Source organism: Pygoscelis adeliae, unplaced genomic scaffold, assembly GCF_000699105.1.
Source record: "Pygoscelis adeliae isolate BGI_AS28 unplaced genomic scaffold, ASM69910v1 Scaffold220, whole genome shotgun sequence".
Taxonomy (NCBI): domain Eukaryota; kingdom Metazoa; phylum Chordata; class Aves; order Sphenisciformes; family Spheniscidae; genus Pygoscelis; species Pygoscelis adeliae.
In genome coordinates this window covers 850,638-870,658 of record NW_008824049.1, presented here as the reverse complement: position 1 = coordinate 870,658, position 20,021 = coordinate 850,638, and the positions used below count along the sequence as shown (strand labels likewise).

The following is a 20,021-nucleotide window of genomic DNA, read 5'->3' as shown; positions in this document are numbered from 1 at the left end:
GGGGGGTGGGCGGGGATGGGGGAGTGGGCAGAGAGAGGGTTTGAGAGAAAACAACCTTCAGCTAAAGAAACTTATAATTTCAACACTAAAGCATTTTTAAGATATTTTAAATGTACAAAAAAGCAAGAAGGTCATTAGAGAGCCAGGCATACTGCAACAATCCTTAAGAGATCTGCAGACTGTAGCACTGTTATTAGGTACTAGTTCCTCTTATGCTCTTCAAATAAATTATGTTAGAGACAGCTTTGTAAATTAGATTCATGGTCTGTTTCACTCCTATGCAAAAAGTGGATTAAAATGTTGATCACTTTAGTCTGGGTTAAGCTGGAAACAATGATTTGAGAATGAAAATGAGAAAGTATAATTTAACAATTCTGTACAAATCTCTCCTTTGCTATTAAGAGGAATAATACACAATTTCATTTGCACACAGATAATGCAGACAGAAATTGGAAAGTTGTGATTCACTCTGCTTTGGCTAGTCATTCAGGTCCTATTACAAATGTATAAGTTTAAAAAATGTTCACTTTATAATTGGACAGCATCTTTCAGGATATAAAAATTTAATTTTATTCCACAGCTGCTTTCAGTTTCTCAGTGGACAGAGCCTGCAGGCCACATTTCATAACACGGCTTTCTGAGTCAGAGCATAAAATATTTATGAAGTGTTTATTTAGAGCATTGATAAAATCCTGCAGATCACCTCTGAATCCCTAATGCAAATCCAACACCTTGGGAGCATGCAATTAATCTTTGGAATTTTTGTAAGGGAACTCCAGTATTACTATACATAATTTCAAGCTCATGATAGTTATCTTTTATAATCTGAAAATACTGAAGGTAATGAGCACTTGGTTGTACCTGTTTTGCCTTTGTATAGCCTTAATTCACAAGTGTTTACCAAGTTCTTTGAGGTTCTTGGATAAGAGACAGGCATGACTATTAGCCTGAGGACATTGAAGGCCAATGGCATCCTGGCCTGTATCAGAAATAGTGTGGCCAGCAGGAGTAGGGAAGTGATCGTGCCCCTGTACTCGGCACTGGTGAGGCCACACCTCGAATACTGTGTTCAGTTTTGGGCCCCTCACTACAAGAAGGACATTGAGGTGCTGGAGCGTGTCCAGAGAAGGGCAACGAGGCTGGTGAAGGGTCTGGAGCACAAGTCTTATGAGGAGCGGCTGAGGGAACTGGGGTTGTTTAGCCTGGAGAAAAGGAGGCTGAGGGGAGACCTCATTGCTCTCTACAACTACCTGAAAGGAGGTTGTAGCGAGGTGGGTGTTGGTCTCTTCTCCCAAGTAACTGGCGAAAGGACGAGAGGAAATGGCCTCAAGTTGTGCCAGGGGAGGTTTAGATTGGACGTGAGGAAAAATTTCTTTACTGAAAGAGTGGTTAAACATTGGAACAGGCTGCCCAGGGAGGTGGTTGAGTCACCATCCCTGGAGGTATTTAAAAGACATGTAGATAAGGTGCTTAGGGACATGGTTTAGTGGGCATGGTGGTGTTGGGTTGACGGTTGGACTCAATCTTAGGGGTCTTTTCCAACCTTAATGATTCTATGATTCTATGACTGAATAAATAAGGACATTATATGACCATACAAAACCTCGTAAGCCTCAAACTCGTGTCTGAGAACCTGGCTACAGAGAATCCTGGAGTCTCTGCTTTTGGTTAAAAGCAAAAAAAATCCCAAAACTACCTCCATAAACTTAATTCAAGTTGTAAACATAATTAATGTGTTTTCAATGACATTAATGTATTTAACTTTAGATACCTAAGCTTCTTAAATTTGGAAGCTAGTTTTCACAGACTCCCTATATAATCAATGGAGAGAGACTTCTGTTGTGGATCTCACACTCAAGAAATTTTTCAAGAGAAGATGTCCAACTTCAGCACCTGATGCACAGGCTGTGAAATGTTCCAGTTATAATAGGAATGCTTAAGGGATGGAAGAATCCTCATATTTTACTTCTCATTAACATTTAGGTAAGGTTTGCCCAAGCCAGCAGGAGAAATAGCCTAGGAGAAATGCCCCTCCCCTGCATCTTAGTGGACTGTTAATACTAAAGCTCCTGGGAGGTGAAGCTCCAAGAGAAAAACAAACAAAAATCACAGGAATAGTGTACAGTAGGTTCAGTTTGTATAAAACCTGCAATGCAGCTCTTTGCTGCTCTCCTTGCTTCTTCAAAGGAAATGCTACTTAAAAAAGAAAGGACCTCTTAGTATGGGGCAGAGAAAAATGGCCCCAAAATGCTGCTGTTCCCTCGCCACTCTGACTCCAAGCATAAACACCTTTAAAGAGAAGTGGAATTCCATCTCGAGTTGGAATCAGGGTACGCTAACAGCACCAGTCCATCTCAACCTAATTTATCCTGGCTAGCCTTGTTTTATTGTGCTCAGCTGCAGCTAGCTTCTTGAAAGTGGTCTTTGCTTTGGAAAGGAAGCTGATAAACTGCAGGGATTCTTGCTCTGCTCTTTGCATGTGAAATATAACAAACTCAAATCTCCAAGTCACCTGAAAACAAGGAACTATTTTAATGAGTAAAAGGATTCACTATAGTTTATTTTTTCTGCTGCCATGTACCTGCTGCACAGTGCCACAAAAATAGACTAAGTAGAACTGATCCACATCAAACTTGTGCCATATTGTTATATAAACACTTCAATGAAATCATTATGAATCACTTGAAGGACATCATGATCCAGCTATGCATTATTAGTGACATTTAGTAGTAAACAACTCTGTTACTAAGTCAAGTGTAGGGCAGGCATGAAAAATATTTGAAGGTAAATGAAATAGAACTCTAGGAAAGATAACAAAGTGGTATATGTGAGCAAATATGCCACTGAGCAAACACAACTTATGTCTACAAATGAACTGACAGAAGTTTCATCCCTTCTGGTAGTAACGTCTTGTTACTCTATTGCTCCTCTAAGGAAAGAGAAACCAGCACTTATTACAACTCAGACAAGAGACAAAAGACACAAATTGACTGGAATTACCTCTCAAGACTCAGCCGTTTGTATCTACAGAGACACACACCATTACAACTTTTTTAATTAGCAGCACATAGAAATTTAATTAGGACCTAAATGAAACATTTTAGCTTTTGTTAATTCAGACTTGCAATATTTCTATGGCTCCTGTCTAAATGGAACTTACCATAATCGCAGAGTTCTGCGATACTCTGAACATCATTCAGAACGGATACATTCCCGACAGACAAAATTCTCCTTTCTGGAGCTTACATATGAAAGGGATGCAAATGCAGTGCTCATCTGTTGCTCAACCAACCATCATTCTGCACTGCACCCCCCTGGGCTTTCTTGTCAAAGCAACCTTCACAGGGGTGCTACATAACTGCAGACTTGATCAAGGTGTTCAAGTTTTACCTACTCTGCTACTCCAATTTGAATGTAGTCTTTCCCCTTCTACTGACATGGGAGCATATTCTCACCTTGGTAAATACACTTCCACTTTTTGCTTCTTTACAGAATTAGCCCATTCGTTAATCAACGAGGCTTTCACCAGTGGTTCCAATGTGACCAGTGGAACTTCCTGTCTGGAAAGAACAATCATCATACTAATCTCATCTCCCTCATACGGTATTTCCAGAACTTGATAGATACCACCTGCTTCATTGGAGCCATCACTGAACTCTCCTACAAAAGAAAAACAACAATAAAAAGCTATTAGAAGTATTTTCTTTTGTTTTTTACTGGAGACAGGGGAAAAATAGAAGGTTAATACTAGGCAGTATTTATTAGATACTGGAGACAAAAATGACCCTCTTTATTCTATTCTGTATAAAATTTATATTAGTTTCTTTATTATGGGATTTGAGGTTTACATCTGCTTTCTTAAAGAAAACAAGCTTATGCAATCACAGAGTTTGTAGATAATCATACTTCTGAACCCATTACCTAACTTCCATTGGTTAGACAGAGAAGTCTAAAAGTTGTTAAGGCTGCCGAGACTTTCATGGAAATGGGCAGAGGTTTTTTTTATTCAGCAGAGATAATTTGTCAATGATGAGACTGAGTGAAATACTGCCAATGCTAGACACTGTAGAACCCACTTGGAGTTCAAGCTCAAGACAAAAAACAATCATTAGTTCTGCTGTTCAAAGAACCTCTATTTTACCTTTCTACGGATATTACAACAGTAATGAGCATACATTATTCATTTGAATATTTAGCACAGCACAAGAAAAATATTTTGGTGAGAAGCAAGACTAGCTCAATAATTGTAAAGAGGTTAGATATAATGGATAAACATTCTGAAATCCACCATGTGGCACCAAACAGATACCTAAAAAAGTAACCAAGAAAGAGGTCATTATAAGTGTTACTATCTTGTTATAATACAGAAGCACACACATTACAAGATGACATCAAAATCAGAGTCCCTTCCTTGGGCAAACACCACATTTAAAATTCTAGGTGAAAGAACAGACAACAATACAAATGAGTATTAGTGCAACAAGCCTAGTAAGGGAAAATTTAATAGCTTTAAATTGCTAAAGCTCCAACTCACCATAGTAAAACTCTCCCTGCTGGTACATCATTGGAATCTGCACTTCACTTTCATCATCTTTAGTGAAAGAAAAAGTTCTTGTATTTTCAGGTCTGAACTGTGATTTCCAATTGCCTTTAAAGTAGATTGCGTTGATGAGAGCCAAATGAGTTAGAGCACCAAAATCTCTTGAAGACACAAAATCTTTGATCATATCTAAGAAGAAAACCAACTGTCAGTCTGCATGTCAAATCGAGCATGAAATCAAAACTTAAGACAGCTTGAAAAATGCAAGAAAATAAAAAGCTGTGCTAACATGTAATTTCCAATTCAGATATTCCATTAAATCTCAAATTAAACTGCCAGTGTTTTGTAAACCTAAATCACAATGTAGGTGCATAAACCCTTCCACTGAGTACATGTTAGTCAACTGTTTCTTGATCACTACTTAAATATACCCCACAGTGAAACCAAGTGGAAAAGGGGTCACATAAGGAACGTTTACACTGTTGCTCTAATACAGTTCAGCACTATCCTCTTAAGGTCAGAACTTCTACAAACTTTGGCTCCAATCCAAAGAAGCACTTAAATAGGTGCTTAAAGTGTATAAGTATACCCATTGGACCTTTACCTAGGCCAATTTTGAAGGAAGCATTCAGTTTCTAATCAAGTAATGTCCAACAGACTTCAAAGTAAGGACTAATCATAAACCCCCCCCTAAATTCCTAGCATTTGTTCCACTGACATTAGCTCTTCAAAAGCAAAAGAGAAAAAAACCATCTAGCATCTGCTCTGTTCATGGGAGGTATGTCAGCTGAGCATGGCAGCTGCTTTGCTCCTACTCCTCAGTAAGTCATTTACATCAGAAAACAGTCTGTTACCTGCTTTAGCTCATCTTAAATGGCTTGCTTTTCAGCAAAATAATTTTGAGCTTGTTAAATTTGGTGCACTGACCAGATTTGTCACTATTCTTGAAGAATTACAGCCTACTTCAGATAGCTTTCTTGCTCACTTCTATTTTTATCTGACATTGCAATGCAAGGTGTTAAAATAAACACATTCCTCAGTCTGATTATTACTTCTTAACCCATGGTTTAAAACACAGATTAATTCTGCTTTCTGGAGCATGTGACACTGACTAACTAGTGTGAAATTTGTGTATCATGGGGCAGTATTTCTTCTGGGTTGCTGCTTGTACTTCATTTTATCTAGAACATTCTTAGAAATGAGATCTGACCCATACTGCCATATTCACTCTCTGTGGTTGGAAAAAAAAGGAAAAATTAAGAAAGAATAAACTTCCAGTTTTTCCATTTCTATTTGGTACATCATATTCCCTTATGTTTTTCAGCCACATCTTGTTAATACACTAATGTATGTTAAGAATTTTTCTGGCCAGAGAAACCTTTGACAGTTATGTTTTCTGCTCCAAGCCCCCCACCATGCTTAACATGCTGGAATTGGAAACCTGCCTGTCTTGTACCCCTTTCCTAATGAGAAAATGAGCCTCCTCCATCAGAGCTGGCAGGCAGGAGAGAATGAGATCCAGTGGTCAGAGACTGGGCTGAAGGACTGTTACTATCGCAACCTGATGCTAAGAGACCCACAGCTACCTTTGTTAGCTCTGCACAGCTCCTTCCAGGGCAATGGTTATGAGCTTGGTCAGCACATGTGGCAGGTATTAAGCAGGAGAACTTGTTCTTTCTAAAAGAGAATTTTACTTTTCTTTCAGACAGACACCACGTTTCTCTGAAAACACTCTGCAATCTGCTGCATCACTTACATTCCCCTCTATTTTTGTAGCTTGAGAACAAGGGCAGAAGTTATTATGAATATAATAGCTGCCATTTTCCCTTGGAAAAAAGAGATCATTTTCAAAATGGAATAAAAGCATTATACGAAGCGTTTTTCCACTTTGGTGCCATACATTTCCATAAAGCATGATGGATTCTTAAATGCTCAGACTACACGGTGATGTGTTAATTCCTTACAGGGGATTCCAATACCTTCAAATTTACAATGGTACGACTGATGTTAGAGCCAGATCCCTGCTGAATTACTCTTAAAATATCAACCTCCAGAGTGTGCCAGATGAACTAGAATAAGATTATGCTTTGATCCCTACAACGGGGGACTAACTTCACGCCCATACCTTGAGACTCTGCATGTATTCAGAAAATGTCACATCTTTGGGATTCCACAAGCGAAGCAAGCACTACATCATGCAGATCATTTCCTCACATTGGAAAAGATTAAATTACAGGGTCTGATTTTGTGGTTCAAAATTATCTTTTTGTATTCCTTAGTATTCTATTTCTCAGTACCTTGTAACTATGGGTTCCTCGGAGAACTAGTGATACTCCACACATTCAAAGCATAGGCCAATAACCCCTTTGTCTACAAGGGGTATCGATTTTCTGCAGTTAGCAATAGAACCTGTCTGGTTTTGTTTGTAATTTAATACCAAATTCAGTATTACAATACTATTAAAATGCCTACCATTAAAACATTCTCCTTCAATAAGTGTTACAGGTACTTTAAGATAGTAAGACAGGGGGAAAAAATGTTCAGACAGATACTATTAGCAATGGCTAATATTACTTAAGACAGATCATCCCTGCACAGGAAAAAAAAATTCACAAAGAGCTGATACTAGAATTCTTTTTATGGGAGGAGATACTTTACCAAGGCAACAATTCAACAACACTGCATAACTTTGGAAACAGAAACACTTACTGCAGGAAGTATATAAAAGAATCACGTGGACTTACTATTTGTATGATTCTCCACCCACTTATTGATGTGGGTAGCTACAGCTGCACTTTGGCTGAAATCTATATTCTCTACTTCAGCTTTAAAGTATTTTTTCACCAACTGCAGAAATTTGTCACTGATATGAAATCCATTCTGCACATAGAGAGAGTTAGCAATATTCAGAACATAATGACTTTCTTCAGTAGTTGCCATATCAGAAAGGTCCTTCAAGAAGGTAAACTCTTCACCTGAGGAAAGAAAAACAGATTCAGTGTTTCAGAAAAGAAGTTATTCAACGTTTTTTCTGCTGGAAATTCACAAAGACATTTTATGCAAAAAAAAAAGTAGTCTTTTTTTTTAATAAACTTGTTTCTAAACCTACACACACCTTCAGATCTGAAAGAACAATCTATAAGGCAGAACATACTATGTAGAGCTTAATTTTTCTACTACCTATAATTAGCGTAATTAACGAGACATTTGGATCCCATCACAGATAAAGCTATCAATGGTAATCCTTTCAAGACCAAAATAGTAATTAAAAAAAATTATTCTTATAAGTCACACTTTTATGTCTTGCCACCACAAATCCTAAACAGAATTTTCGTTACATCCTAAAAGCCAGTTATTTAAGGAAAAATGAACTTCAAGTTTTGAAGCTAAGGACTTCCCCATAGACCTGTCTCTGCAATAAACAGGTCTAGAATTTCCCAGGATCCTGCGCGGGGTAGTACAGAACCATTTGCTTGGGTAATGAGGAATCCTGAGTAGGATTAAAGTAGTCTGCTTTAAGATAGGAAGCTTGTACTGTTGCATCGTCTACCTGAAGCTGAAATTTCTAATTTAAAAAACAAACAAACAAACAAACCTTAAAACATGAATGCGATGATATATTCCAAGCAGAAATCATTGGCATGCTTTCACTGAATACCACTCATATGCATGCACAGGGAATGGCCCAGCTCAAATCAACTGCATAACTTCTTCAATTATAGCTAAGGGATAATTTATCAATGTTTTAGAGGCAAACTATAGAACTAAGCACATGCTGTAGTCTCCACAGAGAGAGATCACCTGTGCAGTGGTACTGTTGAACACATCTTGAACACTGTATTCAGAAATTCCTCCCCAAGATCCTTTCACCAAAGACTTAAAGTCCAGTACATTGTATGAATAACAAATTTCATTCAGGTTTCAAACCAATTACTTTGACATCAAAATTCATAGAAATTGCCTTTTCAAAGTCATTTTTTGCCATTCACTCATCCCCTCCATTTGCAGTCATATTACAGTTGCTTGCACTAACAGACTGTGCTTGCACTCCACAGCACAGCACTACCTCCAGACGCATGACTTAGCTCATCCCACACTACAAACGGGACGGTGTGCTAGTATTGTTCTCTGCTAAAGAAATGAATCCTGTTTCTCAGAAATACTGATGGGAAGACGTAGCATATCGTGCTGAAACAGCCAAGATGCTTATAATTCCTAAATTAGCTTGTACGTCTGTACGCGACATTATGCAATGCAGACAGAACATTAGTGACATAGAATTACGGTAAGAACCTATAAGTTCTACCTACAAGAACCAAACAAGTTGTGTCAAAGTAAGAGACGTTTCCAGTTAAATTACTACGATTTTCGTACTTTCTTATAAGCAATATTGCTAAAACTACTGCTTTCCTTTTCAGGTTTCATTACAATCCCTGAAAAGGATGTTCCTAAAAATCTTCTTATAACTCTAGAGGCAAAGGTAAGCTTATTTTGCAGATGGAAACAAAGATCAACAGTTAACTGTAACTGCTTAACATTCAGGTGCCCAAGCCAAGATTGTATGTTAGCATCCCTCAACTTATACAGAATCCACTGAAGCATGCTTCAGCATGCTGAGGCCATCAAACAGGATGCCAAGAAGCCTACTGATTAATAACCCATGGACATGACCGGGCCACTTCCATCATTGTTCAGGCATTGCCATCTGTTTCTTTAAGACAAAAAGCCCCATAGTAAAACATGACTAAAAGGCCTTACCATTTTTTAAGCTGTCAAAACCCAAGGAGTGTCGAATTTCTTTCAAAGTGGTTCCATGGGCTCCAAGCTCTACCATTCCCATGGCTATTGCAATACTCAGAGGAGAGAAAAGAATATTCTCATCTTCTCTTGTAGCTCGCAGCTGATTGTAAACATTCACAGAAAGCTCAGCAATGGTTTCATCAGGAAAATTTGTCTTGAAGGCTTTGCTTTGCAAAACAAGCAAAGACAACAGTCCAAGGAAATACATGTCTCGAGATTCTAAGATCTGCAAGGAAATTTTAGAGAAAAGAAGTTAACCTTGTTTAAGTAATAAAAGTTCAACTTGAGAGAAAAAAGAATAGTAAACTTTTAGTCTTAAATATGTGTGGGGAAAAAAAGCCTAGTTATGGAGATCAATGCACAATTCAGTTATTTGGAGGAGAAACTAATACATATACTGTTCAAACTGAAGTAATGATCTATTTTAAAAAAAAACAAACCCAACCTACTTCATTATGTGACTTTATGCTTTTGAAATCTTTCAGCAAGATTAACAAAATGAGGCTTCTACAGAAAAAGACCTCAAAGACATAACAATGACTTTCCCACTTTTATTTTTTAATTTTGCTGTTGTCATTGTTAAGCAACGTTGATCTGGAATTAGTATGTATTTCTGCACTTTTTCACCAAGGAGACCTACAAGTCCACTTTTCTTTCATCTGATCTTCCAGTAAGATGCAACTTATTCATCTAAGTCACTCTAAGCCCCAAACTGGTAAAACTATTTCAAGCACTGTGAGAGAGCTTGCTGACACTGGTGACAAATGAAACGTACCATGACATTGCTCAGTTGCAAAACACATGGCAAGCAGCCAAAAATTCTTTGAAAGAAAAATAAATCATGCCTTAGTTACCAAATGAAATCCCTTTTGTTAGTAAATAATGGTGAAGTTAGGTAGTTATGCTAGCTAAGAGACAACACCTGCTCAGAGATCTTTAGAGGATAAAGTTATTGTATACACCAGTGAGAAAGATCCAACAAGGGAAACAAGAAAGTAAACTAAATAGAAAAAAGGGTTAGCACTAATGCTTTTGACTAATCCATCCTCCAAGCTTTGCTACATTGCTTCAGTAAGCAACAGCTCTCGCTCTATCCCAGTTTAGCTCATCACACAACTACTGATATTAAAATTCGAGCTCCTGGAGCAGTGTACATGTCTCCATCCTTCCATTTTTCCTTTAAACTTCATGCTAGCTTGGCATATGACCCACTACTGCCAAGTGTCTTGGGTCAGAAATATCAAGCCAACAGAGCTTGCATTTCAGTTCCTTCTCTTTGCCACTTACGATCTCTCTAACACATAATGAAGCAAAGATTCCTGAAGCAGTAGGTTAGACAGTACAAGACTAAAAGCTTTAATCCAGAAGTGTTTACATGTTGTTGTGCCAGTCTGCAGGGCTTTGTCAGCATGGAACGAATTTGTGTGAATGTGCTATTCTGTTGCTTGACTGAAGTCAATTTGCATGCAGCCAGCCCAAGTGCCTCTGCCTTATGCTTCCCAGCTCTCCTGTGTCTGCAGTTACCATGGGTTTCTATATACCTGACCCAGAGACCCTTAGTAAGCTTTATACAACTTTTATATTATGCATTTCATCTTCAAAGGACTATGTTATCTAATTAACTCACACAACACTGAATGATACATAATTTAAGCATTATTACTCACATTTTATAGCTGACAATATAAAAAGCAACAGGGTACACATACGTGCCTTGGCAGCAACTGATGCAGTCACCAGTTAAGATTCTTCCTGTCCCCTAGCCACAGATCAGCTTTTTGTTTATTTTTTCACTGAGAAAATTAAAATAGATGAACTGGTGCAGCAATCGTACATGCTTCAGGGGAAAAGGACAGGCTCTTAAGTGCAACATGGTAGCTAAAGCCTTGTTTCTCCCTTGCCCCACATCTCCTTTATCATGATTGCTTCCATGTATGTGTGAGATATGCCCCTTTTCTCAATTTCTAATAAGCCCTCCTCTACGCTGGCATCACTTCATCTCTGGACTACCCGATCAATCTTGCTCTGATTCTTAGCAACATCTCAAAAATCTCCACCAAAGGAGAGATTCTCAAATTCTATTTGAGAATGGCACAGAATAAGTCATATAAGCCTAAACACAAGCTTCATATTGTGCTTATTACTTGACTACATATTTCAGTACACTTATAAAATTACCCAGCACTTCACTGCCGCCCAATGGAAAACACTTCAGTCTGAGCCATGACCATCGCTATTTATTTCATAAAGACTGAGACAATGTTTTTGTTGTCCTAAACATTATCAACATACCACAAACTTCCCCAATAACTGCTTTTCTTAGTAGCAGTTGATATTTTTTTTAGCCTGTACATTTATTAGTTATTGACTTAAGGATATTAAGGTTTCTGTTATAGAAAATAACCGGATTTCTCCATTTTCTTTGTGATTCTGGGTATTCTAGACTTTGTTATTTAAAAAAACAAGAGCACGCATCTCTCCTAATGTTACATAATATACAACTTCATTCAGCACATCACTGTGATGGACTGAGCCCAGGTATTAGCCTCTCATCCTAAAAGCTGTACAAGGCGAGAAAGGCTTATAAACTTAAGCCACGCAGGCTGTCTATAGCCCTGTCAAAAACCATACTCAAAAAAAACAGATAAGCAGCAGCTCATCTTTCTGTTGTTGAGGATGAACCCAAAGCATCCTGGCTTTTAAACTGGCCTGCAAATTTGGAGAATCTCACATCCTAATCTAAGCAAACCAGTTGTGTTGCTCAATGCGGATGCAATTATACAGATAGTTAAGCTTTCTCCCCCCTTATCAAGAACTGTTTGAACTCACTTTGAGACCTGACAAGGTTACAACAAACGTACAATAATCTTCAAATTTAAAAAAGGAAATTTCCTCAGCCTTTTAGTTGCAGAGGCTGCTATTCAGCACTCCATCACCTTTGTCATATGTGCTATTGCCCATCAGGCTTAAATAATTGCAGGGGGGAGGGAGAGGGGAAATGTATACATCTTAATGAAGTGCTTAACATGTAGGTTAGTCCATTTGAATGCTAATAAAATATTTGGTATCGGACAATGCTAAAAAATATATATATATACACACACAAATCAAAGTCATCTTTCTTCCTGACCACTCCTGAAAAGCTCCTCATGTGAAATACTCAAGTTATATTATTTTTAGTTGTTTAGTTGGACAGAAAATAGAGTAAGTACATAGATGGGGACAAATAAGATTTATACTGAAATGCTCTTACAAGACAAAGTACCAAACTTAAACTTAGTTTTTAAATACATGCTTAAATCCCATTGATGGCAATGCAAGAGGTTAAGCTGTGCAGAATTAAATGTCCCAGTAGGAATGAACTAAAGCCAAACAATTTAGATTTCCCCCCACTTCCCCTTCCACATCACTTTTACTCTAGAGAGGTTTTCTAATAGAGTTCACAGTGGAGTTCCCCATACACACGTCTGGGGAAAAGGAAGAGAGCCAGGGAGGTGGGAATGAGCACCCAGGTGTAGGCAGAGGATGCAACCAGCACTTTCACTGGCAGTGCTCTCTTCAGATATTTGTGAAAATATAACTTTCTCACAATGTATGAATAAGAGTACAACGTAAGGGAAGATGTTTTAAAGGAAACCGAAGATCTGTGGGAGATGGTCAGTGGGGAGAAGGCTGTAAAAGAGAACAGACATCTGATCGAGCCTTGCCAGCCAATGTGACAATGGTCTAATCTTATCGGTCTAATCCGAGATGTCTGGGGTAAATTCTTCAGTTCAATTCTTCTTGCACTTCTGGTACAAGCATACACTGTTCTACTGACAACTGGGAATCTAGCTCTTAATTATCATTCCAGTCATAACAGTTACTGCTTCTCTGATTCTGCCTTACTTTAGGCTGTATTACTTTTGGTTTTATGCTTCCTCATGCCTCTTCATGCAGCAGGTCTTGATCCAACAATCAGCTGAGCAGTTACTATGGTGCAGCATGTCCTCAGCATCTCTCTTACTGAAGAGTCGAGGGCACTCTGTTTTGTTTCCGCAGCATTTTTTTTTAAATTGACTGTACCCTATTCACAAACATACTTTAAGTGAGGGAAATGAAGCTGAATATTATGTAGTCTATGTCCAGAAAGTTGAACAATTCCCATGAGTATCATCAAACTTTTTAGTCAGTCTTTTTAGACTCTTCCTCAGAGCCATCAGCAGTACAGTCCGTCATTGCTGTTCTGCATCAATGAAATCTAGTTAAATAATACTGCATCAGCTGAAAAGGAGTCAAAGTCCACATTGAACAACGTTTAAAAATCAAGCACCATCAGTTTCAAATGTTACTGCATGCATTTTGCATTTATTGGCTACCTATATGAATGAAAAAAAGCTGTTGAAATTACTTTCACTCCTCAATCACACAGATGTCAAGAACAAAGACATGAATTTCTTCTTGTTTGAGGGCCAGTCTCAGACAGAATCTAAGTTTTGGTTTATTTTATCTTAATTGATGCACGAACACCACTCTCTCCTGCCAGGCAAACAAAGTATCAGTGCAAATAGACAAATACTCTCCTTGCAATGGCCTCTTCCTGAAAAACAATTGTGCATCACAAATCATCGTTAGCTACAGAAGCTTGTCAGAGCATTAGCTTTGTTCTTGCTTGCAACTGTTCTCAGGAAAAAAAGCAGCAACAGAACACTAAACAATGCAGTATTGTTTCAAAAACCTGAGAAACACCTGTACCTCCAGATGAGACATTATTGCACAGTGGTACCTGTGCAGGTGTTATCTGGCGACTTTTGCCACACCTTCAATGTAAATGGGCTTCCCTAACACACATATACTTCTTTACTTGAACAACAGCTCCTCTCAGTTTGACATTCCTACATGATTCTTCCGGTGTTTCTGCTCTGGGTAGAGACACATGCCTGTTTTGTCTGGGGGCTTCTTTTGCTTTTGGACACTGTTCTGCACAGGGTTTAAGTTTCTTGAAGCCATCTTAAATGAAGGCACTCCTCTTTCTGATTTTTTTTTTTTGTCACTTCCCTCACGTATTACTTAAAATAATACAAAAGAGATTCCAGATATATGTCATTCAGTAGGTACTTGCATTGAGGTCACGGCTAGTTCAATTCCTGGAAAACTTTTTCATTCAAAATTTTACACACCTCCTGTAAAGATTTCATCAGTCCCGAAATTCAGCCTACCACATTTCCACAACAGGTCACAACCAGCTCAGTGTAAAGGCAGCATTCCTGTTCGTTTGCCCTGTGGCCAACACAGATGTACTCCTATACACGGGCAGAAGGAACACCGGTTTTAATAATGTTTGAAGAAAAAGATTCATAGGCTAGAATACAGGACTGATTAACTATAGCTCTTGCCTTTCCCCAAGCATAAGGCTGGAATGACTAAGAGGAAGTAGAACAACATCGCCCCCTCACACCCACAAACTCTGAACTATCCAGTTCATTACATATGCTTTCAGAAAAATGCAAAAGGGGCAAGCATCCTCTGTAAGCCAAGATATTTTGAGAGATATCATATCAACAAACTCAAACTGAGTTCACAGACATGAAGTACCGTGAATTTTGAAACAGTAAGAATTGGACTCAACGTAGGAAGGTGCCAAAAATTCAGTTAAGGGTTGAATTCTAGTACCTTGTGCATGCCAGACAGGTTGAAAAGAGGGGTTATAATTTCCTTGTCTTTTACACCTTTACAGACTGTGCATTTTATAAAGAAACTCATTTATGGTTTTAAAAACCTACAAAATAAAACTGTGATATATTGCCTTAGTTCCTCAGCACACAGAGACTAAACTAAGATTAGTTGCCTTAAAGATTACTCTTGGCTACATGCAAGCTAAACACCAAAGGTGCAGGAAGCACAAACGAGAAAAACCGCTGATTCCTTTTGATCAGTGTCTAAAAGAAAAGCTTGGGGAGAAAAGCAAGTGTGGTAACAGGATTGATTACCTTCTCTCCTGTAAAGAACATCTGCAGGAACAGACAGAAGCCTGGCAGAACAATTTCATAAAGCGAGAGATTAATTTACTTAGGGAACAAGCCCTGCTGGTCAGAGGAAAAAACCACTATCTATGTATCTAGGTAGGAGCTGGGTGCTTCCTCCTTCCCCTCAAACCCAACCAAAACTGTATCATGTTTGTGACAGATTAATTATGAAAGGATACAAGTTTGGTGAAATCCAACCACTACTGCTTTGTCAGTTAGTAAACACGACAACTGCCGCAGGCACCTTTACTCTAGATGATTTCTTGTTGGCAATCTTATCAAACAATACAATATCAAAGAGGGAGGGACTGCATAACTAGTAGTATCAATTTAGAAAATCAACACAAGTCTCCCTCCAAAAAGAAACCAGTGAACACCAGTTGAGCAGAGGAGATGCACTGAGCAGTTAACAAGATCATTAGCTGTTCACCAGGACCAGGCAGTGGTTGTCATGGCTACCCTGAAGGATGGGCAAAGGAGGTACACAGCAGTAGGGAAGAGCTCCTGGACTGGTTTAGGCTTGCCTTGGGCATGCTGCTCTGCAACAACAGGGGAACGTGGCTGCTACCACACGTCTCAAGATTCTTACAAATCCACTCGATCAGTTTGTACTGCAGAACAATATAAGAATCATTTCTTCAATCCTTTCTGCTTTGTCCAGGAATCCAACCTTTCAGATTTTTATTTATTTAAAGATTGGGCAAAATTTGCATCTCCAGCTAGCGTTACTGTTCTCACACCTGGAACGTTGCGGTTTTACCTGTAGAAAATACCACAGAAGTAATGTGGCACTTCCATGAGTTGCTTACTTTGTTCATTGTCCTTTTCCTCCCATTCTTTCAGCTGCTCGCTCCCTCCAGCACGGGGACTGACAGACAGCATACTGTGAAACGAGGCTATAACCTGAGTTGACTTAACCTGAAAAATCATTTCTTTTACATAACAAGTGAAAGCAGGCAGGTATACAGGGGACAGCAGGGCAAAGGCTAACCGCTGTAATCGGGCATCTAAATGGGAAATCTACATCCTACCAACTGCTCTAAGGGTCTACTTACACAATCCACTAGGGCATGCTTAACACATGGAGTTGAGATACAGGAAAGTTGCCTGAAGGTGATAGAAGGTACATGAAAGTACCAATTCTCAGGGCAACAGATATGCAATTCATGACGTGTTATTGCTTACAGCCAGAAGTATATACCCAAGGAAATGGGAAAATAACTAGATGTCCATAAAATGTTTTAAGTTACGGCTATCAGGGACAGTGCAAACAGTACATGAAGGTATCTACAAAGCACTTTGGTTATTAGTAGTAGTTTGGTTATTGGAAGTAGTGACAATCATGTGAAATTATATATGTCTCGATACCAGGCAGGCACACAAATGCTAGCTATGACATGTTACATCTAGCCAGCAAGTCAACTCCTTCATATTAGGGTATGTATTTGCATTTTCTGTGTTGCAAAAAAATGTTTATCCTTAGCTTATGTGAGCATATGACCTTGTCAAACAGAGATTCTACAGACACATCTAGAATCATTAAGCTTGTTTGAATTTGTTTGTTTCAGAGATGTGCAATGACATCCGTATTTCAATCTGCACAAACATTAGTAATAAAGTTATGGGATTTTATCACCATCTGTCAATTACGGAGTCACTGCCTTCTAGAGCAGGAAACCTTGAGGTTAATTTCATCAGAAAGCAGCACAACAATATATCAAATACTAGGGTATTTAAACCTCTAGTATATAGTGACTAAGACAAAGAAGAGTCATTCTATAAGAAATGTTTGGACCATACTGAAAATCTTGTTCTCCAACACACAGCAAGGCATGCCCCTCAGATTTATTTCTATTTTTTAAATGGCCCCATAACACCAGCAGCTTCTAGAAAACTTGAAAGGTACACTGAAAACTTTCATATTGACAATCTCTACCATTAAATCCCAAATGTTTTTAAACTTTCATGGAGCTTGGCACTGAGTCACTAACCTACTGAGGCAATTATGCAAGCCAAAGTTGTCTTAATTGAGCTTCCTCAAGCATAATCCCTCAGCTCCAATTAAAAAATAAAAAGAGATGCTGAGAAGCCATGTCCAAAATACTTAAATTTGAATAGCCTAAAGCAAACATCTAAATCCATGTCTAGACAATTAAGAAAAGGTGGTCTTATTTCAAAAACTACTACTATTAGGCCTGCAATTGTGAGGATCCATATACAATTTCTCTATTTGTTTCTTCTGTCTAGAAGAAAAAAAAAATTAGAAATTGTTTGGCAGAGTGCTTTTATTTGTGACAGTTACAATGTGCCCCACAAAGTAAAAGCCATAAATAAGAAAACACAAAATAAACGAGCTCTATGAAGGAGAAAATTTGAAGTATTAGAGAACTTGGGGATTCTAAAGGCTCAGAATTGGGAGCGTGCATGTAGCCCTTCTGAGAAAGACAACAAAGCCTGACTGGGGAGAGCTTCAAGGCTAGAGATTAAAATACGACATTGGATCTGCTTTCAACAGATCAAAAGGGGTGTGTGTGTGTGTGTCTATCTGTCAAGTCTCATAGAAGCAGCTTAATCAGGCATAGATTGATTTGTTTTTTTTTACATATATTTATTTTCAGTGAGGGTTGTCAGTCCTGTACACCACTCTGAATGAGGTCACTCCCATGCACATTGATCTTGTGGTGAAGATGTTGAACTCGATTCATTATTGACAAGAGTAGAACTGGCTGAAAGAATCAGTGTGTTTCATTTCAGAAACATCAGTTATGCTTGTTTTGATATTAGACAGCTTTCTGTGTATACTATTTGACTAACAAATTAAAACTTAATATACCATCAAAACAGTGACTAGATCTCAAAAACTTCTTTGTTTTACATTTTGCAGTAAGTTGAAAATTTGGGGCATCTTCTTCTATTCAAAAGTGAAATGGCTGGATTTCCCACAAGAACAGAGCAAGACACAAACAGAAAGGTCCATATAGGTGCCTCAAAGTCACCTTACCTTAGACCTGAGAGCCCAGCAGTGGGAACCTCCTCTTAGGACTGATTTTACTATGGAAGGAGGCACAATGCCTAGACACAGGAGGTGAAGTTGATCTTAGTCAGAAGCTGTCAAGAACCAATTTTGACAAGTTCTACTTTTGGAATTTTTTTTCTTTTGAATGTGTGGTGGGTTGACCCTGGCTGGATGCCAGGTGCCCAAAGCCACTCTATCACTCCTCTTCCTCAGCCAAACAGGGGAGAGAAAATACAACGAAAGGCTCATGGGTCAAGATAAGGGCAGGGAGAGATCATTCACCAATTACTGTCACAGGCAAAACAGACTCGACTTGGGGAAATTAGTTTAATTTATTACCAATCAAATCAGAGTAGGGTAATGAGAAATAAAACCAAATCTTAAAACGCCTTCCCCTCATCCTGGGCTTAACTTCACTCCCAATTTCCTCTACCTCCTCCCCCCGAGTGGCACAGGGGGACAGGGAATGGGGGTTTTGATCAGTTCATCACATGGTGTTTCTGACATTCCTTCTTCCTCACACTCTTCCCCTGCTCCAGGATGGGGTCCCTTCCATGGGAGACAGTCCTCCACAAACTTCTCCAATGTGATTCCTTCCCACGGGCGGCAGTTCTTCACGAACTGCTCCAGTGTGGGTCTCCCACGGGGTCACAAGTCCTGCCAGCAAACCTGCTCCAGCATGGGCTCTGCTCTCCACAGGTCCCGCCAGGAGCCTGCTCCAGCGTGGGCTTCCCATGAGGTCACAGCCTACTTTGGGCACAGCCACCTGCTCTGGCATGGAATCCTCCACAGGCTGCAGGTGGATATCTGCTCCACTGTTAACCTCCATGGGCTGCAGGGGGACAGCCTGCCTCACCATGGTCTTCACCAGGGGCTGCAAGGGAATCTCTGCTCCAGTGCCTGGAGCACCTCCTCCCCCTCCTTCTTCCCTGACCTTGGTATCTGCAGAGTTGTTCCTCTCACATATTCTCACTCCTCTTTTCCCCGGCTGCGTTTGCACAGGTTTTGTTTTTTTTCCCCCTTCTTAAATATGTTATCACAGAGACACTACCACTGTCGCTGATCGGCTCAGCCTTAGGCAGCAGCGGGTCTGTCTTGGAGCTGGCTGGTACTGGCTCTGTCAGACAAAGGGGAAGCTTCTAGCAGCTTCTCACAGAAGCCACCCCTGTAACCCCCCTGCTACCAAAACCTTACCACACAAAACAGAATGAGAAGGCCAACACAGTACTCCACTCACAGTGCAATCATCTAGGGAAGGTACCCCAAATGAGACAGTATCATTACTTTTCCTTCCTCGGATCTCCTTGGGCTGGTTTGGGAAAGGAAGGGAGAAGAAGGGTGTCATCTGATTCTGTAGTAGTTTTCTATCAGAAGCAGCAGAGATAGCACACTGCAATCAGCTATTTTAGATACAAGAACAACTTCTTGCCTGCTCTTGCACGTACTGCAAATTTCCTTACTTACAATAAGTCACATTTATGTTATTTTACTGTGAAATTCAGTTGATCAGCAGCCTCCCAGAAGCAAGCTCCCAACTATAATTTAATTAAAAGGGCAGTAGCTAAGTTTCACCATATGCAACTGCCAGATGCAATCATTGCAGTTTAAGTCTAAAGGCAATGTTACTGCATGTACTGGAGCATAGTTTTATAAGTGATGA

At 39.3% G+C, this 20,021-nt stretch overlaps 1 protein-coding gene across 1 annotated transcript in view; it reads right to left on the bottom strand.

The window, feature by feature from the left end:
• Window positions 1-9,567, bottom strand: part of SERPINI1 (serpin peptidase inhibitor, clade I (neuroserpin), member 1) — a 25,926-nt gene extending 16,359 nt beyond the window's left edge. The window contains exons 1-4 of the mRNA XM_009333562.1: window positions 9,299-9,567; window positions 7,285-7,515; window positions 4,535-4,729; window positions 3,456-3,660 (exon numbers count right to left, since the gene is read on the bottom strand). Of these exons, the coding sequence (XP_009331837.1) occupies window positions 3,456-3,660; window positions 4,535-4,729; window positions 7,285-7,515; window positions 9,299-9,548 (881 nt within the window). The 5' untranslated portion in view covers window positions 9,549-9,567. The remainder of the gene's footprint in view (window positions 1-3,455; window positions 3,661-4,534; window positions 4,730-7,284; window positions 7,516-9,298) is intronic.
• Between the last annotated feature and the right edge of the window lie 10,454 nt (window positions 9,568-20,021).